The 24,399-nt window shown below is 46.0% G+C and overlaps 1 protein-coding gene across 1 annotated transcript in view; it reads right to left on the bottom strand.

Annotated features, from left to right (window-relative positions):
- The window catches only part of SLCO2A1 (solute carrier organic anion transporter family member 2A1), an 81,891-nt gene that overhangs the window by 15,584 nt on the left and 41,908 nt on the right, over positions 1-24,399 (bottom strand). Inside the window, exons 4-6 of the mRNA XM_030330223.1 lie at positions 5,206-5,433; positions 4,245-4,343; positions 1,569-1,705 (exon numbers count right to left, since the gene is read on the bottom strand). Coding sequence (XP_030186083.1) covers positions 1,569-1,705; positions 4,245-4,343; positions 5,206-5,433 — 464 coding nt within the window. The remainder of the gene's footprint in view (positions 1-1,568; positions 1,706-4,244; positions 4,344-5,205; positions 5,434-24,399) is intronic.

Below are 24,399 nucleotides of genomic sequence, written 5' to 3' on the forward strand. Positions count from 1 at the left end.
TTAGTGAACCCAGAGTTGTGGCTGCCAGCCAGAACACATCTATGCCAATGCCTCCTGAAATACCTCTGAGCATGTTATCACCTCTAACTTTCCCGTGACTGATGCCAAAAGGTATCTGATCAGATCTCACTCCCTGTCTCTCTGTCGTGGCTGCACTTCTTCCCTGTCCTCAGATTCCAGGGGCTGCAGGCTTCTGGGATACACTGGTCTAGAATGACCTCTGTTTCCAGCTCTTTCTTTCTATCTCCTCTATGGAGTCACTGCTTCCTTCCGGGCCCAGAGTTGAGTCCTGCTCAACCAAGGCTTGGTCCCGGCCCCTGGCCCACGCTTTCTGTTCATACCACTTCAGTGAGCTCGCCTACCACTTATGAACTCATCAGCTGCAGCTCTGCACCCCTACACAGGTGTGCACGGCCCCCCAGGGGAACACACTACCAGGCGTGGGAGCTCCCATGCACTGAGTGTTTAGTCCACATTGGACACTGTGCCCAGCATGCCACATGCACTGTCACTCCTCATGGCCTCCTCTGATACAGGTGCTCTATCTCCAGTATTGTAAAGGAAACTTAGACACGAGGAAGCTTGTCCAAGATCACTTGGCAAGGTTTTAAGTGACACACCTGGACTCAGACTCAGGTTTGCCTCACTCCAAAACCACCACGATGTACTGCCAACCTCCAAAACTCTTCCCCAAGACAAGCGAAGGCTCTCGTACCCCTGTTCCTCCTCCCACACAGGGGCCTACATCTCACTGCCCAATGTGGAGCTTTGGCTCAGAACCTTGATGCTAACTTCGGTCCCTCTTCTCCTCCAGTCTGGCTCACTGCTGAGTCCTTGGCACCCCCTCCAAGAATATCTCTGCCTGCCCTTGCCTCAGCTGTCCAGCAACCACCGCCCCGGTGCTCAGTCTCATCCCCTGTCTCTACACCGGCTTTTTCAGATGGTCAGCCTTCACTCCTCCCTGACTCCCTGACCTTCAACCCAGCTGGCCACCCAGTTACTGCAGTGCCCCAGAACTTTAAGTTTTAGACCCTCAGCCTAACATCAGAGCCCCACCAGACTTCTCTGTTTTCCATTTTCATCCTTTCCTGACTTCGTTCCCAGCAGACAGGGCTGGCAGACACATGGAAGGTCCAAGTGCTCAGAGTAAGCTCACTCTCAGGCCACCCTTATGCTCTTTAGCTCTAGGGACCCTCTTCCCACTCAGTCCTGCAGGTTCAGATGGTGCCAGTTCATATATTCTGCTTTTACTAGCTCTTAACTCTTTATCCCAGTTTAGATGAACTCATTTGTTCAACTACTCATGTAGTTTCCCAAACTACATTCCCTGAAGCTGTCCTGACACCTGAGGTGTTGAAGTGGTAAGGGAACACTGGTGAGAACCCATCTTTAGGGAATTCACCAGCACTCTCACCTAAAGCCTTTGAGAAGTCCTGTATCATGCAACTCATTTAGATTTCATGCAGAATTTGCTTAACTTGCTGCAGCTTCTCAGTTCGGTTTAATTTGATCCCCACCTCCCTTTCTTGAAGTTCTATAGGTAGAGTCAGGGGTTCTCAGAACCTTACCTCCACTTCCCTGATCATTGTTCGAGGAAAGAAAAAAAAGGGGAAAGAGGTGAGAACCAAGGAGGCTGAGGAGATGAGCAGCCCGAGCCACCAGGCTCCAATCCACCGGGGGTCTCCGGGGCTCAGGTTAACTGCAGCTGGAGAGAAAGCAAAGGGAACAAGTGTTTTCTGGATGAATATGGGATCTCACTTTACTGGAATGAGGGCCTCTGATCAAGGGAGCTTTCTTCCCAGGATAGAGAAGAGGTAAGCCATGAGCTAGAACCTGGGTCAAGACAACATTCCCTCTCCAGGCCATCTGGTCTCCAGAGCATAGTGGCCACTCTGCATAAAGGAGAGCATCAGAGAATCCCCAGGCTGAAGGAATCAGAACCTTGGCCTCACCTTATTTTATTCCCAACCCCTGGTAGGAATAATAGCGAAGGAGGCTGCATCCATTCTCCTCTAACCAATCAGAACACTGAGGACCAGAGAAGTCAACCTTGCCCTGGTGCAAGGTTAAGGCTAGTGAGTGCCATTTGATTGCTCAATTTTAACCATTCTTAACCACTGAATGCTATTGCTTCCCAACTTTATTGACCCTAAGAAAGGAATCCCCATAGTCCTTAGGAGGAGCCTGAAGGAACAACAATCATCAGAGTGGGCTCCTTGGCCTCCAAAGGAAATGGTTTTCCTGGCAGGTCTCCCATCTGCATCTGAGAGTCTGCCATTGTGTTTCTCTTTGTGAAGAAACTACAGGGGCATAGAGGGAAGGAGAAGGTAGCAGTATGGCCCGCAGCCAAACAATGACAGACATCTCTAGGCACTGTCCCTGGTACTGAGAGCTCAGCTGCTAGTCTTTTTGGACAATAAGAGGCAAGAATCAACTCAGGAAGTGCCAGCAAAAGGGCAAAGATGGCTTGACCCTGAGGCAGAAAGCTTCCCCTGGCTTTTCCCCATCATGTGAAGTCAAGGCAGGAGATACCACAAGGAAGGCATCATGGTCTGATGGTCCCCAGGAACAGGAGTCTGTGGACTCTGGCAGCATGGCAGGTTTAATGCCTGTCTACATTCTTTGTGAGATGGGCAGACCCTGATCTGTGTGTGAAGAACTGTTGAGAGCATTATTCCTGAGGGTCTGGCTCAGACCTGCCTTCCAGCCATATCTTCTGGCTGGCAGGAACCTTATGTATCACCCTCACACCCGACACACATTCCACCTCTTGGCTTTGTCCACGAGTTTTTCTCCACCTGGAGGGCCTTCCCTCCCAGTACTACCTGCAGAAATCCCACCCACCAGTGGGGCTTGATGCAGACAACAGCTGCCTGAGAAGCCCTCCCTGCCCACCTCAGGAAGTAGCACTGTCTCCCGCCTGCTTGGAGCTTCCAAAGCACTTCGCCCGCCCCTCTGTTATAGTGCTGGCCCTCCCTGCCTTGTGGGAGGCTGGGTGCCATGGAACAAGCTTACAAAGGCGAGGAGCCCTTGCGGGATTCATCATGGGGCTGGCTCCATGAATGGTTAACTCAGTGCTTGTGCCCTGGTCTATGGATTGTATTTTCTCTCTTTTTTTTTTTTAACGTTTATTTATTTTTGAGACAAAGAGAGACAAAGCATGAACAGGGGAGGGTCAGAGAGAGGGAGACACAGAATCCAAAACAGGCTCCAGGCTCTGAGCTGTCAGCACAGAGCCCGACGCAGGGCTCGAACTCACGGAGCGCGAGATCATAACCTGAGCCTGAAGTCGGCCGCCTAACCGACTGAGCCACCCAGGCGCCCCTGTATTTTCTCTTTCTAAGATACACAGTGATTTAGTCCATACCATTTTGTGAAGAACAAGAGCTCACACCTGTGAACCTCTTAATATATATCAGGCATGTGCTAATCCTTACAACGACTCTATTTTACTATCACTAGCCCCATCTTACAGATGAGAAAACTGAGGCACAGAAAGATAAAGACACTTGCTAAAGAGCACTCAGCCAGTGAGAGGTGGAATCAGCATTAGACACAGGTTGTCTACTACCAATGCCCACAGAGTTAAACACGATGTTATACCCTTCTGGATGTGACTCATAATCCATGTGTATATTTTGTGTACTGCTTGGTTTTTTTCCCCTCAAAACAGCTCTTATCAGATCTTTTTTTTTTTAAACAATCAAAACCATCTTAGAATCAAAGAACCATAAAACTATTTTTTTTTTTGAGAGAGAGAGAGACTGAGCACGAGTGGGGGGAAGGGCAGAAAGAAAGAAGGAGACACAGAATCCAAAGCAGGCTCCAGGCTCTGAGCTGTGAGCACACAACCAGACGTGGGGCTCAAACCCATGAACCATGAAATCATGACCTGAGCTGAACTGACTGAGCCACCCAGGTGCCGCCCCCATAAAACTATTTTTAATACCACCACCAAGACGGGCAGCCGTGTTAGCAACACCTGAGGCCCTGCTCCAGGTATCAAGGTGTCCTGTTACAAACTTCTTGAGGACAGAAAGTGTGTTTTCCAGCCCAGCCTGGGAAGAGGAGGTGTGCTGTCTGCTTCTGGCTGGCTGGCTGAGGCTCTGCAGGAGTGAATGAGTGAGGGAAAGAGGAGTCCTGAGCGTCTGGAGTGGAAGTTTCATTTTTTCCTCGACTGTCTGGGGCTTGGGAGGCTGCTTCGTGGAACCGGTGATGGAATGGGCATCCTCGCCCACACTCACCTGTGTCCACTCTGCCGTAGTCCACAAAGATCTGCAGCATGACGGAGCCCAGCAGGTACCCGAAAGCCGGCCCGAATACAGAGATGGCAAATAAGATGGCTGGAAACGGGAGCAGAGAAAGGAGGCTGAGGAGATTGAAAGGGTACCAGGTTGTTTCCCTAGCTGAGGGATTCCTGAGATGTCAGGAATCTGTCCCCTGGCCCTGACAAGTCCACACTGAAGGCATTTCCCATAGACAAGACCAGAATCCCTCAAGGTCCTGAGATGTGCACAACCAGAACTGTTTCTCCTCCAGCCAGCTGCCAGAGAGATCCACTTGCTGAGAGGAAAAGCCTCCTCAGCATTTAAAGTTTCCTGCTGGGGGTGCTGGTGGGTGAAGCTTCCTGCAAATGCAGGAGCTGTGGGGCCACCAAGTGGGTGGGTGTGCCCTGTCTGGTTTGGGATGTGGGCCCTGAGAATGCTCAGTGTGCCGTGCTCTAAGGGAAGGATGGGGCTGTCAGATGGTCATCTGTTATCTGCTTTGCTTTTGCTTCTTTGAAGCCAAACTGCCCCTAAGTGGACGGTTTGGGAAGACATGTGTACCCCGGCCCGTGCCTGGAGGACAGGACAATAACATTAAGGGGCTGATAAAGGAGCTGCCGTGTGCCCAGCCTGCGGCTCAGTGGTTATATACATTACTTATGTAATCCCACAGCTGCCCAGTGCACAGATACTATTAGCCCTGTTCTGTAGGTGAGGAACCTGGGGCCCTGGGGCCCAGCTACCTGCCCAGGATCACACATCTGGTAGATTAACAGAGCTGGCCTTCAAACCAGATCTATTTGTTCCCCAAAGCTCTGCCCTCATTTGCTGTGTTGTGGCACAAAGAGGGTTAGGCCTCAATTCAGCCCCTCAGGGCCTGAAGGAGTGCCACATCAGGACTGGGCCCCTCCCCACAGCCTTCCTCAAGCTTGTGACTCACAGATGTACAGGGGTGAGTTGTTGGGCTCAGAGAAGTCATCCACGTAGGAGATCCCGAATGGCTGAATGGGAACCGTCCCAACGCCTGCCAGCAGCTGGGCGACCACCATGAGACCCCACATGCTGCTGGTCTCCTTCCGGGAGTCCCGGGCGGTGCTGTGGCACTTACTGGGGGGCAGGTCCTGCCAGTGCTTCTGACAGAGCTCAGCTTGGAAGCGGCTGCTGTTCCCTGCAACGAGAGAGCATGCCGGTTACCACCACCCCAGTCTCCGGGTTCCACCAGCCGGCCTCCAAAGCTGGCCTTTCTCCCAGGCCTTTTGAGAGTGAGTGGAGGTGACAGAAAGGTGAGTGTGGGCTTCCTGTCCTGCAAGCAGCCCTTCCTAGGTGGAAGAGGACACTATCCACTCATGGGGAACCATTCTTTGTCCTCTATGGGTAACAGGCAGGGAGCTGTGCATGGAGACCAATGCCATAATTCCTGGAGGAATCCCCCAGTTGCAAAAGGGGGATCCAGGATCAAACCCCAGGCTTACCAGCCTGAAGTGCTTTGTGCTCAGCCTCAGGCCTGGGGTCCCCAGGGTGTGGCTCTCTTTAGCAGGACAAAGGTTATTCTGTCTCACAGAAGACAGTGTCACCCCCACCTTGGATGTGTCCCTCCTGTGTCATGACTCCTTGAGCCTGATTCCTGGATAAGCCTGGCACTGTGTCATACTGGAGAGCCTTTTGCCAAAGGCATTTAATGTCCTTACCAAACATGGGCAGCAATCAAGAATCATACGACTTGGGAAGCTGGAAAGGACTTTGAGACCTTCTAGTTCAATCTCTCCTCTTACAAATGGGGAGCCAAGACTGCACACCCAGGAGCCAGGCTGCACCTTAGACCCTTCTGTGAGGCCCCCAGAAACTTCCAGTGGGCACCATGCTGCCTATGGCTGTGGGGACCTGGTCAGGCTGGACTGCCATCTCATGCCCACACCAACCAGTAAGCACTGTCAGCTCTCCAAGGCCTTGAGAGCTCTTGAGGACTCCCTTCCCATAAGATCCCTTCTTTACTTACCTTGTCCAGGCCAATGGAAACCACTGAAGTCACCAATCTTGCTCTACTAACACGATTTCCTTGAATTCCCATTTGGGATGCTCTCAGAGAGGGTATAGCCCTGATCTAAGTGGGCCTCAAAGCCCTACAGAGAGGAAATATGAAGGCTGTGGACCAGATCTGCCCCTCATGCTTTGCCCAGGGCTGCTCTGGATGGTGGGGCTAGGGAGGTTCTGCCCTCCTCATTGCCCTCTCTCTTCCCCCAGGCACAACATGCTCTGTACAGCCTGGCCCCGCCCTCACCTGTCCTCTACGCTGGTGTTTGTATAGGACACACCTGAAAACTGCTGGCCTGCAGGGTTCCCCCATCAAACAGGGAGTCCTGTCCCAGGAACAGCAAGAGACGGCAAGATGTCTTCTTGTCAGGGCCATCCAGACAGGGAGAAAGCTTGGATGCTAAGTCATGAAAAGACTCCTGGGCCAAATTTCATTCGTCCTCAGTTGTTCAGTTATTTGGCCAATAGTGACTATGGGCAGACACACCACTCAGGTGAAGACAAGAAGGTGACTGAGACAGGCATAGGTTCTGCCCTTACAAATTCTCCAGCCTTTTGTGGTATACAGATCATTGAAGGAGCACCCACAATAGTGCCTGATCCAATCAAAACCCAATGAGATATCTTTGCACACCCATCAGAATGGTCATTGTGTGTGTGTGTGTGTGTGTGTGTGTGTGTGTGTGTGTGTATATATATATATATATATATATATATATATATATATATATACCAAAACAGAAAACATGAAGTATTGGGTAAAGATGTGGAAAAGTTAAGGCCCTTGTACTTTGCTGGAAGGAATGTAAAATGGTGCAGCCATATGGAAAACAGTATGGCAGTTCCTCAAAAAATTTAAAAATATAACTACCAGGGGCCCCTGGGTGGTTCAGTTGGTTAAGCATCCGATTCTTGATTTTGGCTCAGGTCATGATCTTGCTGTCTGTGGAATCGAGCCCTGTGTCAGGCTCTGCACTGGTAGTGCAGAGCCTGCTTGGGATACTCTCTCTTCCTCTCTCTTTGCCCCTCCCCTGATCACACTCTCTTTCAAAATAGATAAATAAACTTTAAAAAAATACAACCACCATATGATTTAGCATTTACATTTTTGGGTATATACTCAAAAGAATTTAGAGCAGGACTTGAACAGTATACCAGCCTTCATAACAGAGTTACTCACAATAGCCAAAATGTAGAAATAATCAATGTGTCCATCAATGGATGAATGGATAAATAAAATGTTATATAGACACACAACGGAATATCACTGAGCCTTAAAAAGGAAAGGAATTCTGACACGTGCTGCATACACAATGGAAGACCCCTGAAGACATTATGTGAACTAAAATAAGCCAGGCACAGAAGTACAAACATCGCATGACTCCACTTATATGAAGCAACTAGAATAGACAGATTCATAGAGGCAGAAAGTAGAATGTTGGTTACCAGGGGCCAGGGGCAAGGGGGAATGGGGAGTTGGTGTTTAATGAGGACAGCTTCAGTTGGGAAAGATGAAAAGTTCTGGAGATGGATGGTGTTGACAGTGGTACAATAGTGTAAATGTACTTAATGCTGTTGAACTGTACATTTAAAAATGGTTAGAATGGTAAATGTTATGAGATATATATATATATATGTGTGTGTGTGTATATATATATATATATATATATATATCCACAATAAATAATATAGCTTGGTCCACATGAGTTGGCAGAGAACAGAAGGCACGTAGGAGGAGCACCATACCCAGTGTTGGTTGGGAGAGGGTTTGGGAAAAGATTCCTGGGGAAGATGGCCCTGAACTAAGAGGAAGCAAAGGGAGTAGACAAAGATTGGTAGTGAGGAGGACTGAGAAGCAGCCTGTGGCGGGGCTCAGAGATATGGGTAACACGCTCTATGGCAGAAAATGAAGTTCAGGGTGGTCAGCGTGCAAGTATACTCAGGGTGTGGCATGGCTGCTTCTGGAGGGCTTGTGTGTGCTGGGAAGGGGCATGGATTGTATCCTAAGGAAAGTTCCAGAAGATCATGAGTGGGGGTAATGCAACGAACACACTGGAGGGATTAAGACCAGTTTGCAAGGCCCCTGTGTAGGGAGTGGAATTGACCTGGTAAAGAGATATTTCAGTGGCAAAATAGGTAAGGCTGTGCATTCCAGGAGGGGCAGGGGGTGCTGGCTGCTCCGTGGTTATGTAGATGGTGACGCACAGCCCAGAGGCATATGTGAGACACAGGCCAGGCTGGCTGCAGGAGTGCAGGTGTGTGACAAATGAAGGACTGGAGAAGAAGTATGTTTTTCAAGAGTTGTAGTTCTTGGAGTGCCTGGGTGGCTCAGTCGGTTGAGCATCCAACTTTGGCTCAAGTCATGATCTCACAGTTCGTGAGTCTGAACCCCATGTCGGGCTCTGTGCTGACAGCTCAGAGCCTGGAAACTGCTTCATATTCTGTGTCTCCTTCTCTCCCTGCCCCTCCCCTGCTTGCTCTCTTTCAAAAATAATGAACACTAAAAAAAATTTTTTTAAAGTTATACTTCTTTATTTCTCTGATTCTTGTTATTTTACTACATTCACATTTAATAGAACACTGTTGCTGGCTTGGCTGGCAGAATTATTTTTTTGTGGGACATTTCATGGTCATCGGAGATCGTAAAAACGACTGGCTTATTAAGTCTTCACACGGCACCTTGCATGCTACACCAGTGCCACAAAAATACTCACGAAATTTCACCTAATGAAATGTCCAGGAGGCGAAAACAATCTGGGGATCATTTGTTATTATTAACCACTAAAGTGTCAGATTATATGTCAGGAACTGCCTTTATTAAAAATGTGTATTTAAAAAATATAACCAGTTGGCCCCGACTCCAAGTCTACAGAGTTCCTCTTTGGCTCTTCTGCATTCCAAATCGATTGAATATCTACTAACAAACTCTCTTTTCCTTCTGCCAGTCCTGAATGGGGCCAAATCCACCCTGGCGCAGGCTGTGACTCATGCGAAATTCACCTGCAGAGGGCAAGGATTCCTTCACCAGGGAGCAGTGCCCTGAGGGAAGCAGCAGCTGGCTGTCCTGGAGGCAGTGAGACCTGGAGCCAGGAGGAACAGGGCACCGCAGTGGGTAGGACCCACTGCTCCCTGGCTTGATGTAGGCACAGGTGTTTATGTCAGAGACAGACATAGTGTGAGCCTCCCAAGAACTCATGCCTGGGACTTTCTGCAGTGGGTAGTCATGGCCAGCTTGCTCTGGTGAGAGCAGAGTCTTCTAGAATTTAGACCATTAGGCTTTTCTCTTAAAAACCTAGAGGACAGGGGTTGGTGAATCCAAGGGCTGGAAGAAGGGGGAGGAAAAGACCTTGTATCAGAAGACTCTGGCACAACTGGGAGTGGTGGGGGAGCTCGGCTTTCTTCACCTCACTCCATCCCTCTCCTCCCTAGAGTGGATTTCTCAGCTTCCTTCAGGAGCTCAGGCCCATGTGAAGGAGAGAGAGCAACCTCTCCCCATTTCGCAAGCATTCCAGCAAAGGCCCTATACCCAGTTACTCTCCATTGACTTATGGAAACACATCACCCTCCTCTTCCAGTGTTGCTAGCTCCAATCTTCCCACCGTGTCAAATCCGGTGGTAAGGTCAGAAAAATGCCTGCCTCTTCCAGTCACCGCAGACTCCAGAGGCTGCCTGCCCACCCAAGGTCACTTTCCTCCATCTTGGAGGGCCCTGGGAAAGGGAGGGAGGGGAGTCTTCATTAGAGGGATGTCAGTCTGTTTCTCATCTTCCCTGAGGCAGACTTCTGGAAGGCTCAAGTTCATCAGAGCACATTCTTTTCCCACAAGACACCAGAAGTCTGGCTGTGCCAGTTTTCACAGGGCTGTGAAATGCTAACTAGAAACAGGCTGGGACCTCTCCCCTCCTCCAGCTACCCCAGCACAACCCCAGCTGCACGTGAGTCAACCCTCTGACTCATTCCACAATATAAATGCAGAGTTTCAGTTCTAATTTCTAGACCTCTCAGTGGGTTTGGAAAGATAGGGGACTGTGGGAAGAAGGTCCACTTCCCCAGAATGGAACCCATAAAGACAGGGAAAATCTGGGCAGACCTAGGTCTAGCCACTCCATTGTTCAAGGACACACGTTCCAGGTGTGGCCAGCCTGAGGTCAGGCTCCCAAGCACATAAAGATCTGAAACTGGGTCCAAGAGAGAAGCCTAGAAGGGTCAAGCAACACAGGAAGGCCATGGCAAATGGGGCTTTCCTTTGATCATTTCATCATTCTGGTAGAGGAAAGAGAGAGTTCTGGGAAACAGGAAACAGAACAGCAGCCGTGAGTCCTCCTTCAAGTCATTTCCTTGAAAGCCACACATTACCTCCCTGCTCAGAAGATGGCGTGGCTTTGGGTGAGTAGAGTCAAGTGAGGAGGAGGTTAACAAGACCCAAGTCTCAGATGCAATCCATAAGAGAATAATAGGGAAAGGTAGGAAGGTGCTTCCAGAGAGTTTTCTGGAAACATGGCCAAGTTGCAAGCCCTCAGACTATCAGCAAACTCCTGGAACTTCATTCAGAATGTTCCACTCTGAAGGACCTATTTCCCCATCCTCCTAAATTCAGCTACTCAAGTTCTTCCCGAAACTCTGGCAACACCCACCATCAGGCCTGGAACAGACTGTCCCAAACCTGGTCCATGATTCGAGATCTCAGAGCGGTTTGCAAAGTGGGTTGTTCACACGTCAGAAGTGATTAGATTCTCAGTGGAGTTCTCAAAGCCTTATTAATCTGTAAATACCCCTGTAGTAATATGTGGTCTATTCCCATTAGACTGACTTTCATTTTGGGAAACTAGGAGAACATATTCTTCTGCACCAGCAGAAAACAAAAGAGTTAGGGTTGAAAGCCTGAGTCACATCATGGGGCAATGGAAGGAATTCACATTTTGGAGCCAGATAAACTAAGTTCAAATCTTGGTTCCACTGCTCACTGGTTGGGGGACCTCTCAGAACCTCAATGTCTTCATCTTCAAAATAGACATAATAATAATACCTACCTTGTAATGTTATATTAGGATTAAAAATAATGAGTATATATCATAACCTGGGGCATAGGGATCACATAAAATCAATTTTCAACCAAAGGGGTCAGAAGCTTTAAGAAATTTAAAGGGAAAAGGGAGATGGCAGAACTCTGGGGACAGGCAATAATGCCCAAGTTTCTAAGAACTTGGGGACTGGGTCTAGAAACCAGAGACAAGTAAGATCAGTGCTGATCACTGGCAGTGGATAGACTGTAATAAAGGAGCTGCTTGGAAGGTTTCCTCTCTGTGAAGGAAAAGAGAGCTTGAGGGAGGAAAAGGAGAATATTCTTGTGTTCTGCTCTCAGACTGTTCCCAAAACTAGTTCTGAGGCTGAGGCTGGGCACCCCTTCCCACACAGCCACCCTGGCACTAGAGGGGCCCTGGGGAAAATGCCTACTTGTACTGAGGAGGCCATGTGACCAATGAGCTGCATTGAAAGGGCAGGTCCACTGCACATTATACTGCAGGCAAGGGGCTTACCCCACCCATACCTTTGCCCCTACACCCTGAGGAATTGCCACCAGGCCAAGGAAGGAGGCATCACCCGGCTTGGCTTGTCATCAAAACTGTTTCTTAGTGGATAGGAGGGAAGGAAAATATACCTCAATGAGCAGGATGGTGGCTCGAAGTCATTTAATTTTAATTCTGGAAGAGATGTGCACTTACTATGCACCCTCCAACTGGGAATGAAGCAGAACTTATTATTCACAGATTTATTCAGTAGGCTGATGAGGAGCTCTTTGGAAAAAAAAAAAAGTGATTAGCTGAGCCAACATGAGTTCATCAAGAGTCAGCCATGCCAAACCAACCTCATTTCCTTTGTTAGTGGGGCTCCCAGACCAGCAGGAAGTTGTAACATGGTGTTACTTGACTGGAGGAAGCCTTTTGACAAAGCCTGTCATAATATCCTGGTAGACAAGATGCGGACACGTGGCTGGAGTGTCCTCTGGGGAGAACTGGCCCGAAGCATGCCCAGGGCAGGCATCAATGGGCCAGTGTGACCCAGAAGATGGTGGCCCTAACTGCCCACAACTCAACACGTTGTCATGGCCTGGGGTGAAAGCAGGAACAGCTGACAAATTGTGAATGACACAAAGCTGGGAAGAATGGTTAACAAGATAGTCCAAAGCCTGAAAGCTCAAAATTAGGTCTGAGGGTATAAAGTGGGGCTGCAACCAAAGAGAACAAATCTAATAGAGTCAGTTTGGGCTGTTATACCAAAGTGTCATAGACTGGGTGGCTTGTAAATAACAGACATTTATTACAGTTCTGGAAGCTGGCAGTCTGTGATCAGGGAGCCAGCACAGATATGTTCTAACAAGAGCTTCTTCTGGGTGGCAGACTGCTGACTTCTATGTCCTCACAAGGCAGAAAGAGAGTGAGGGAGTTCTCTGATGTCTTATAAGCACTCTGATCCCATTCATGAGGGCACGACCCTTGTGACCTAATCACCTCCCAAAGGTGCCACCTCCTAACACCATCATGTTGGTCCTGACTTCTCTTTGCTCTTCTCCCCTGTTAGATCTGAGCCTCACATCCTTTCTGATGGTGGCCAATCCGAGCTCTGAACCCTGAAAATTCCTCTTGTCCCTGAGAGAAAGAAACTGCTCTTGCTGGTTTCCTGCCTCCTAGTGGGTAGCACACTGCCCAAATGTGCCTGGTGATTCCCATTTCAAGCCTTTGGGCCACAGGAGGTGTCTGGGAACCGCCAGAAGTTCTGCTCTACCAGGTGTGGCAAGAAGAGCAGAAAGTTCCTCCCTGTGTCCCCCAGGGATCCTCAGGGAGCCCCAGGCCTCCTGCAGGAGAGATCAATGGTATCTTCAAACCATATACTCCAGCGGGACAGGGGCCTGCACTCTTTCTGTGGGGCTACCTCTCACTCCCTAACAGTTTTCCTGGGGTGACCAAAGCCAGTAGAATTGTAACCAGCCTTTCTTTTCTACTCCATGTGCTGACTCTCCCAAGGAGACCCTCCAAGCCCCCCACCACACCTAAGGGATCCTGCAGAAGTGACTCTCCCCCGGAGCAGGATGCAGGATACAACTTGCAGGATACAGCTCACTCGGCCCCAAGCACGGCTGCCACCCCAGCCTCATTCCTGAATGGGGGAAATGACTAAACAAGCCCTGAGGGCCTGACAGGGAGGGTGAGCCAAGCTCAGGTCCCTACTCAGACCTCAGCCGGAGACCCAGGAGAACAGGGGGTCTCATTTCCAGGCTGGCCAAGGTTGGGGGCGGGAATTGTGGCTTGCCCACAAAACAGATGGGAAGAAAGCCTGACAGAGTCGACTACTCTCATATCAACTGCTTGGGCCTTTAGAGAGACCATGGTGCTATTGCCATGGAGATGACCCATTGGCTCCTTCCCCTAATGTCCAACACTGCAGCTTAGCATTCTTTATCACTTCTCCACAGTGGTTTCTACTCTTTCCTGCACTCCGCAGTAAAGAATGTTCCACATCAAATCTCATTAGTTTTTGTCGGGCTCATCCGTTTGGGGCTGTTTTTTCCTCAGTTGATTTAATAACCCCCATGTGTTTTGTGATTTCTCCCCTCTTGTTGTTTTCTCTTTCTTTTCAGGTTAAATAGATCCAACTGCGCCAACTGCCCACCCACTCATGCCCCCCAACACACACACACACACACACACACACACACACACACACACACACACTTACACCTCCCCCCATATGCCCCCCACCTCCACACCCCCTCCAACCCCTGCCACACACACTTTCCCTCTCACGTATATCCCCATCTCCACCCCCCGCATATCCACACTGTTCTCCTACACCCTCTAAACACCTCCCCCACCTTTCTTCCCTTGCATATGGCTCCACCCCCACCTTTCCCATCTTCAAATACATCCACCTCCCCTCCACACCAGTACACCTCAACTCCCTACACATAAAACACCTCCCTCCCCTCCACACCTATACACAATTACCCCACAAACACACTCATACTTCCCGTCTACCCCACACAGCTTCTGAGCATACCCATCTCACACTACAGCTGGGTGTTCCCCCACTGAACACCCCTAAGCTGGTCTGCCATGAGCAGCTCTCCCGGCGGAAGGGCACTGCATGGCTCCCACCATTCAGTGGAGTGCATTCTGCTCTGGGGGTTGGGGAGCTCATTCGAAGCCTTGCTTATCATCCACTGAGCAAGGGGCACAGTCACTCAGGGCCCAGAGGCTTCCCCTCCTTACACCTCCTTCCCACCCTCCTTCTCAGGGATGAATGAGCCTGGGTGAGGGGCTGGCACATTTATGAATAAAGGACTAGAAAATGACTCTTCCCTTTCTTTTCTTGACTGCTCCAAAAATACAATCCAACCCCCACCTCTTATCTTACAGGAAACTCCTTGCCTGTGTGCATCCATTGTCTGTGTAGGGGCCCACTTCCCTCTGGACTTGGCCCAGGAGCCTTCAGAGGTTACACCTCGTCCTGCCAGACTCTGGTTTCCGAAGACTCCTCTCTTATCTCCTGAGAGAATTGGTGTCACATTGGCCTGTTTCCCATCTACCGAAACCTTGCTGCGCCTTCCAGAAGTGGTCTTGGAGGTTTGGCTGGGTAGCTAGTCTTTTCTCTAAAGGCGCCAGGGCACATTTCCGGACCCCTCTGACATTTAGAAAATCTAAACATTCATAAATGTCTGCCTGGCCTTTTTAAAATTAGCAATTAGTTGTTAAAGGTCTCCATGATTTCCACAATGTTCAGCCCCTCTTTTTTTTTTTTTTTTTCCTAAAATACATAGTTACTCTTCATTTCCCATGTTCATTTCTGGAGTAGCTTTGCTCCAAGGAGACGAAATCAGCAATCAGGACATAATAGGTCTGGGGGTCATTACTCATGAGTAACAAATTTCAAATGTCACAACAAGGGCAGGCCAAGAAAAATGTGCTGGACAGCTAACACAGGCCAGGCACTTCACCTATACTATCTTGTGTTGATTTTGCCCCCAGGACACCCTGAAAGTGAAGGTATTATGGGTTCTATTTTACAGACAAGGAAACCGAGGTTCAGAAAGTTAAAGTAGGAGCTTGGCAAGTAGATGGCTTAGCCATTTAAATGTTGAAGTCTGTGCTCTCTCCATAATACCAGGCTGCTCTAACTGAGGGTCTGGGAAGAGAGCAGAAAAGCAGCCTAAGCTTCAACTAAGAGGAATCCTACTGACTCACATATGGAGGATGCAGCAGGGACTAGGTTGAGGGACAAGCCCTGCTCTGAGCCACAGCAGAAGACCTACAGTGAGGACCGGGGGGAAGCTGCCTTCGAAGCCCCCAGGACAACAGGCCCATCAGTCATGAGCTGTGAGACTCTGCTCACCACAGGAAGCAGGCCTCCCCCTCATTTGTGACCCTAGTTTAACCAGCATAATACATATCTTGTCCCCACCAAATTCTGAGCATGCATCTTCCCAGCCCTTGAAGCCCTGTGAGCGAGGGTCCATTTCATGTAGGGAGGAACTGAGCCTCAGAGCTGTGGAGGAGGTTGCCTGGGCCGCACTGTGAGGGAGTGTCAAATCCCGAGGACTGCCTGACTCCAGAACACCACTCAGGGTGGTGCATTTAATAAAATTCATTTGTTCCTGATCGCCTTGCATAATTCAAAACTAAAGTTCCCGTAGGAATGCATTTGAAATAGGAGTCGCATTTCAAACTTTTCCCATGAAGTAAGACTTTCTGAATATTTTCATTTGCACATTTTAGCACAGCGCCTGCCCATGCTGCACTGGAGCCCAGCACACAGCCCCTGATAGATCCGATGGATGTGGCTCCTGAGCCAAAGTCCTCCTCATCCCACCTCCTGGCACTGGGAAGATGCCCTGAAGGTGGCTCTGCCCTAGCACTTCCAGCTGCTGCTCTGAACCCAGCCAGAGTAAGGGAGACTGATGGCCTCACCATCGCAGATAGAATTTACACACACAAAATGAGCAACGACAAAGAAAAAGTTTCCTCTACTGGCCTACGATTCCTCCCCACAGGCTGAGAGGCAAGCTGTGGTCCCTGTCCCCATGCCCTTCAGTCCCCTTTCACTGGAGTTTGGCTAAGAGCACTGAGGTCAAGGAGGGAATGGCAGAGTGAACTCTGAGCAGGGAAGATCTTGGTGGGCTGAACCCCAGCCAACGGACCTTCCTTAACAAGGAGCAGAGTGACTGCTTTCAGAGGCCCGCCTGTCTCTAACCACCCTCTGTGGTGGCTTCTCTGTGCGAAGGAAATGCCACTGGTATGTGGCCCAGGCTGCAGGCAGCCAACCCACCAACCCATGGTGTGTGGTGCCTGGCAGGAAGCCCTCCCATCAGTCTGGCCCCCGCGCCCCAGGCTCCCTTGCTGATTTCATCAACCCAGTCCTCATGCTGGTGGGGAAGGGCAGGGACACTGGGTCTGGAGTGGGCTTGGCACACAGCTCCTTGGGAGGGTGGCCAGGAACGCCTGACTCTCCTTCAGAGCTGGCCTCAAACCCCTTGTCTAGACTGAGGAGGAGAAAGAGCATGGTAGAACCCCTAGATTTGGTTCTGTCTTCCTCCTGGACCTACTTGAAGGATTCACTCCCTACACAGTCCAAATAGACACAAGGCCACAATGTGTTCATGATAAAAGATTAGTTCACTGGTGATTTATGTAGAAATCTAAAATATTCCCATGATCAGAACCCAACAGACATCTCATCACTAGATGCTATTATTCCTGTTCCATTCTTTTTCCAATCCAGCCACCTGTCTCTCTCTACCATAGGTCTCACAACCTATAAAGGAATCCCTTCTGTCATTCTAAGTGATTCACCTCTCGAATCTGACCTCCACATATAACAACAACAAAAAAAGCCTGGTATTTAAGCAAACAAAAATCAGTTGTCCCTTGGCCTATTTTCTGATGGCTCATTTATCCTCAGACATCTTCAATTCCAATACAGCGGGCCAAGGATGAGCATTTGTGGATTGGCCTCTCACTGCTGTTCATCACAAAACCACTGTCCCTTCTTACATCCCTGAAAAGAAGTGCAAGTTTATCCCAAGCCAATAAATTATCATAAAATTAGCACCAAAGCAGGGTTGTTCCTGGTGTGCCAAGTGAATACAAATGCAAAACCACTTTGTAAGGCTATTTCCCAACCAAGAACACACAAATTTCTGCAGAAGAAAAAAATCCCACTGCAAATGACCCCACAGCCAAACATGACAGAACACACAGGAAATAAGCCACTGTGAACAAGAACAAGCAAACACAAAAATGGGAGGATTAGCATTCCCAAAACTTCAGCTAATGGACTGAAAAAGACTATAAAATTAAAATGTTTAAAATAACTCAAGAGACCTAAATAAAAATATAAATCATAAGTAAATATCAAAAACCATGAAGATCGAGCAGATAGATTTGAAAAACTATCGTAATAACTTTTGGAAGTTAGCAAAATATATAGAGCCATTAAGATATACAATGTATACTAGGAGTTGGACATCAGATGAAAAGAGTTGGAGGGAGACTAAGTGAACAGGAAGACATATCTGAGGAAATCACAAAGGAAGCAGCTTAGATGAATAAGGCACTTGAAACTATGAAAGATGAGAGACAAGGAGAACGGGAATAAAAATATATATATTTATGGATCTTTAGAGGAAAGAACGGAGAAATAGGGCCGTGCAATATGCAATATCAGGAACATTCTTGACTGAAAAATTTTCAGAATCAAAGAAAAACTTTAATCTTCAAAAGAAACAGCACATTGAACTTCAAAATAGACATGAAAAATTAACTTATGTTTAGACACTGTATGGTACACATGCAATACCACAAAAAAAGAGAGAAAAATCTTAAAGACAACTAGAGAGAAAAAATGGAATTCCTACAAAGGGATGACAATTTGACTGATGGAGAAGCCCCAATGAGAGAAGCCCGAAGACAGAGGCTTTGAAGTACCTTCAAAGCACTGAGAAGAAATAACTGTGAATTTAAAATCCTGCTTGCAGCTAAACTAAACTAACTAAACTACAATGTAAGAACAAGGGTAAAATTGTCATTTTCTGACATAGACTTAGATATTTTTCTCATCCATGGGTCCACCTGAAAGTAATGCTAAAGAATATATTTCAGGAAAAAGGAAATTAAATCAACAGGGGGTAGGTGAAATGCAAGAAGCAATTGTGAGCAAAGAAACTGGTAAACGTGTGGGTAAATTTGCATAAGTGCTGACTTTTTAAGTAACAACAATTATAATAATAATGAGCACTGGGGGGAGGTTAAAGACAGGCAGAACTAAAGTACTGGTCAACAAAAACATGGAAGATGGAAGAGGAGACCAAGTAGTAAAACATCCTAGCAACCTTACTTTGTTCTGTTGGAAAATAGAGACATTTGTCATCTTTAGAGTTTGTTAAATCATAGGTCAGTGTGAAAATGTGAGGGTAAGGGTGAGGCATACTGTGTTCATGGACTTGCCAACTGAGTAAACATGTCCATTATCCCCAAATTGATCTATGAATTTAATGCAATTTGAATAAAAATTCCAGAAGGATTTTTTCTATATACACACAAACTGATTATAAAATTTATATGGGAAGAAATAAGAATTGATAAAATAATTTCAAGAAAAATAAAATTGGAGGAATCACAGTACCCAATTTTAAGTCTCAAAACTATAAAACTGCCTCTTAATTATGATATAATGCTCTTCTTCATCTCTTGTTACAGTCTTTGTTTTGAAGTCTAGTTTGTCTAAGTATGGCTACTTCAGCTTTCTTTTGACGTCCATGAGCATGATAGATGGTTCTTCATCCCCTCACTTTCAATCTGCAGGTGGCTTTAGGTCTAAAATGAGTCTCTTGTAGGCAGCATATTGATAGATCTTGGTTTTTTATGTGTTCTGATAACCTTATGTCTTTTGATTGGAGTATTTAATCCATTTACATTGAGAGTGATTATTAAAAGATATGAATTTAGTGCCATTGTGTTACCTGTAGATTTGGTGTTTCTGGTGATGTTCTCTGATCCTTTGTAATCATTGTTGCTTTGGTTGTCTTCCCTGCCCCCCCCGCCCCCCCCACTCAGAGAATCCCCACTAAACTTTCTTGCAGTGCTGGTTTAGTGGTCACAAACTCTTTTAGTTTCTGTTTGTCTGGGAAACTCTTTGTCTCTTCTTTTATTCTGTATGAACAGCCTTGTTGGATAAAGAATTCTTGGCTGCATATTTTTCCCATTCAGCACATTGAATATTTCCTGCCCCTCCTTTCTGGCCTTCCAAATTTCAGTGGACAGATCTGCTAATCTTATGTGTCTCCCCTTGTAGGTTAGGGACATTTTGGCCCCCGCTGTTTTCAAAATTCTCTCTTTATCTTTGTATTTTGCAAGTTTCACTATGATATGTCATGGTGTTAACCTGTTTTTGTTGATTTTGAGGGGAGTTCTCTGTGCCTCTTGGACTTGAATGCCTGTTTCCTTTCCCAGATTAGGGAATTTCTCAGCTATAACTTGTTCAAATAAACCTTCTGCCCCCTTTCCCCACTCTTCTTCTTCTGGGACTCCTATGATACGGATAGTGTTTTGTTTCATAGAATCACTAAGTTCTCTAAGTCTCTCCTCATGATCTAATAATTTTCTTGTCCTCTTTTTTTCAGCTTCATGATTTTGCATAATTTTATCTTCTATATCATCTATTCTCTCCTCTGCTTCTTCAATCCTCATTGTCATTGTATTCAGTCTGTATTGCATCTCAGTTATAGCATTCTATAATTCAGCCTGACTAGTTTTTAGGTCTTTGATCTCTGCAGCAAGGGTTTCTCTGGTGTCTTCTATGTTTTGGGAAGAATTCCCCATCTTGTTATTTTGGCTAAGTTTCTGTTGTTTGTGTGTTTTAAAAGCTTGCTATGTTTCCAGCATGTAAGAGTAATGCTATATCAAAATCCAAAGGAGAACTCAGGCAGCAATCTCTTTGACCTCGGCCACAGCAACTTCTTACTAGACATGTCACCAGAGGCAAGGAAAACAAAAGAAAACATGAACTACTGGGACTTCATCAAGATAAAAATCCTCTGCACAGTGAAGGAAACAATCAACAAAACTCAAAGGCAACGAACAGAATGGAAGAAGATATTTGCAAATGACATATCTGATAAAAGGTTAGTAACCAAAATCTATAAAGAACTTATCAAACTCAACATCCAAAAAAAAACAAAAAAAAAAAAAAAAAAAAGAAAACAAACAAAACAAAAAACAAAAAACAACCCAGTAAAGAAATGGGCAGAACACCTGAATAGACACTTTTCCAAAGAAGACATCCAGATGGCTAAGAAACACATGAAAAGATGCTCAATATCACTTATCAGCAGGGAAATACAAATCAAAACCGTGATACTACTTCACACCTCTCAGAATGGCTAAAATTAATAGCACAAGAAGCAACAGGTAGGGGTGAGGATGTAGAGAAAGGGGATGCCTCTTACACTACTGGTGGGAATGCAAACTGGTGTAGCCACTCTAGAGAACAGTATGGAGGTTTCTCAATAAACTAAAAATAGGGGCACCTAACTGGCTCAAGTGGTTAAGGGTCTGACTCTTGATTTCAGCTCAGGTCATGATCTCACAGTTCATGAGTTCTAGCCCTATATCAGGCTCTATGCTGGCAGCGCAGAGCATGCTTGGGATTCTTTCTCTCCCTCTCCCCCTCTGCTGCTCACATGTATGCTCTCTCTCTCTCAAAATAAATAAACATTTTTAAAAATTAAAAAAAAAAAGAAACCAACTAAAAATAGAACTACCCTATGATCCAGCAATTGCACTACTAGGTATTTACTCAAAGATACAAAAATAAAGATTCAAAGGGGTACATGCACCCAATGTTTATAGCAGCATTATCAACAATAGCCAAAGTATGGAGAAAGCTGAAATGTCCATCAAGTGATGAATGAATAGAGAAGATGTGGTGTGTGTGTGTGTGTGTGTGTGTGTGTGTGTGTGTGTGTGTGTATTCCATTTGCAATGAATTGGATGGAACTAGAATGTATTATGCTAAGCAAAATAAGTCAATCAGAGAAAGATCAATACCATATGATTTCACTCATATGTGGAATTTAAGAGAAAAGGAGATGAACATATGGGAAGGAGAGGAAAAAGAAAGAAAGGGAAACAGACCAAAAGAGACTCTTAATGATAGAGAACAAACTGAGGGTTGATGGAAGGAGGTGGGTGGGAGATGGGCTAGATGGGTGATGGGCATTAAGGAGGGCACTTGTGATGAGCACTGGGGGTTGTATGTAGGTGATGAATCACTTAATTCTACTTCTGAAACCAATATTGCACTGTATATTAACTAATTAAAATTTAAATAATAAATGAATAAAATGTTAACCAATACAAAAAAACTATAAAACTACAATAATCATGACAGTGTGACAGTGGGAGAGAACAGACACAAAAACTAATGGAAAAGAATAGAAAGTCTAGAAAAAGACCCGCACAAATATGACCAATTGATTTTTTTTTAATGTAGCCTTCATGCCCAGCCCAGAGCCCAACACGGGGCTTGAACTCACAACCCAAAATCAAGATTTGAGCTGAGATCAAGAGTAGGGTGCTTAACCAACTGAGCCACCCAGGCCCTCCCATTGATTTTGGATAATGGTGCAAAAAATATTTAGTGGAGAAAAGACAGTCTTTTTTGACAAATGATACTAAAACAATTTAATATCCATATGCAAAAAGAAGGAAAGGAATCTTATAAAAAACTAACTCAAGTGGATCATAGATCTAAATATAAAGCTATACAATTTAAGGAAACACGGAAACACACACACACACACACACACACACACACACACGAGAAAATCTTCCTGATCTGGGATTAGGCAAAGAGTTCTTAAATGTGCACCAAAAGCAAGATCCATTAAAGAGAAAGAATGATAAATTGTATTTCATCAAAATGAAAAACTTTTGCTTTGCAAATGACACTGTTAAAAGAATATAAAGGAAAAGCTGAGGACTGGGAGAAAATATTTGCAAATCTGATGTCCAGTAAAGAATCTGTATTCAGAATGTATAAAGAACTCTCAAATTCAACCATAAGAAAACAAATAATTCAATTACAAAATGGGCAGAAGGCCTGAACAGACACCTCCCCCAAAAGAATACATGCCTGACAAATAAGCACATGAAAAGATGTTCAACATCATAAACTTACATTTACCAAAAAAAACTATATGTAAATATTTACAGCAGCTCTATTTGTATTGGTGCAAACTGGAAAAAATTCAAATGTCTTTCAACAGGTAAATGGATAAACTGTGGTAGAGCCATACAATGGAATACTATTAAGCCATAAAAAGGAATGAACTGCTGATACGTGCAACAATGTAAGTGAATTTCAAATATCTATGGTGCAGAAATAAATCTAGTTTCAAGATGTTATATGCTATATATTTCCATTTCTGTGATATTCTCAAAAGCCACAAATTATAGTGATGGAACTGGGCTAATGGTTGCAGTGGTTGGGGAGAGCATGACCATAAAGGAATAGCATGATGGGGGTGTTGGAGTGATGGGACTGCTCTGTATTCTGACTGTGGTGGTTACACAATCTATAAATGTATTCACATTTATAGAACTGCGTGTCACCCCTAACACAAAGGCAATTTTACTCGCTAATAATTTTTTTAATGTTTCAACATAAGGATAACTAATAATGTATACCTTCCAAACGAGTAGAAGAAAAAAAAAATAAGACTAAAGAAATAGGACATAACAGTAGAAGGAAGAAAAGTATACAAATAAACAACGGGCTTAAGCACACCAACTACAGGAGAGTGGCCACCTCTGGGGAAGAAGTGAGGAGTCAAGAGGGTGTTAATGTCTTCTTTCTTTTTTGAAAAGGGGTATCTGGCAACCCAAGTGTCCATCAACAGGTGAGTGGATACATAAAATGTGTTGCATCCATACAAGGGCATACTATTCAGCCACAAACAAATGAAGTTCTTGATACAAGTTCAACGTGGATAAATTTTGAAAACATGATGCAAATTGAAATAAGCCACGTACAAAAGGACACATATTGTATGATTCCACTGATATGAAATATCTAGATTGGGCCAATTCATAGAGACAGAAAGCAGATTAGAGGTAACCAGGGGCTGCAGGGAGAGAAGAATTCGGAGTTACTGCTTCATCAGTACGGAGTGTCTGCTTAGGGTTGACGAAAAAGTTTTGGAAATAGTGGTGATAGTTGCACAATACCGTGAATGTAATGAATGCCACTGAATTGTACACTTCTATCAGTTAAGATGGCGTATTTTATGTTTTATATATACTTTATCACAATTTTAAAATAACATGCCAGAACTGCTGGATTGTACACTTTAATTTTTTTTATGTTTATTTTTGAGAGAGAGAGATAGAGTGTGAGCAGGCGAGGGACAGAGAGAGAGGGAGACACAGAATCTGAAGCAGGCTCCAGGTTCTGAGCTGTCAGCACAGAGCCCGACGCGGGGCTCAAACCCACGAACTGTGAGATCATGACCTGAGCCGAGGTCGGATGCTTAACTGACTGAGCCACCCAGGCTCCCCAAAAATAAAATAACTTTTTAAGAAAAGGGAACTCTTACTGGGCAATCGGGTGTTATTTAATGCCTCGTTCATTACTTGTGTAAAATTCTCCTACATCTCTCCTTATACTACAGGGCACATCGCTAAGAACCAGGGACTCCCTGTCTCAGAAAGGCCACTTGTCCAAGAATCGGGAGACCCGGGTCTGTCTCTCCCTAACTGACTGGTACCCTTGGGAAAGTTATTGGACAGCTTTGAGTGCCAACTTTTCATCTTAGACCTCTTCTCTCCCCTTCACAGGTGTCAAGGGGACTCCAATGAGATCACAGTGTAAGCGTGTTGTGACCTCAAGAGTGATGAATGAATGTAAAATGTTGGGAAGTATTAAACACATGATCAAACATGCAGAAAATCCACAGATCTCATCATGGTCAATGCTTTGACCCTCCACAAGCCCATCACAGGCACTGCTCACAAGCGTCCCCACTTGTGTGCGCTGGGTCATTCCTGGCACAAA

Source organism: Lynx canadensis, chromosome C2, assembly GCF_007474595.2.
Source record: "Lynx canadensis isolate LIC74 chromosome C2, mLynCan4.pri.v2, whole genome shotgun sequence".
Classification (NCBI taxonomy): Eukaryota; Metazoa; Chordata; class Mammalia; order Carnivora; family Felidae; genus Lynx; species Lynx canadensis.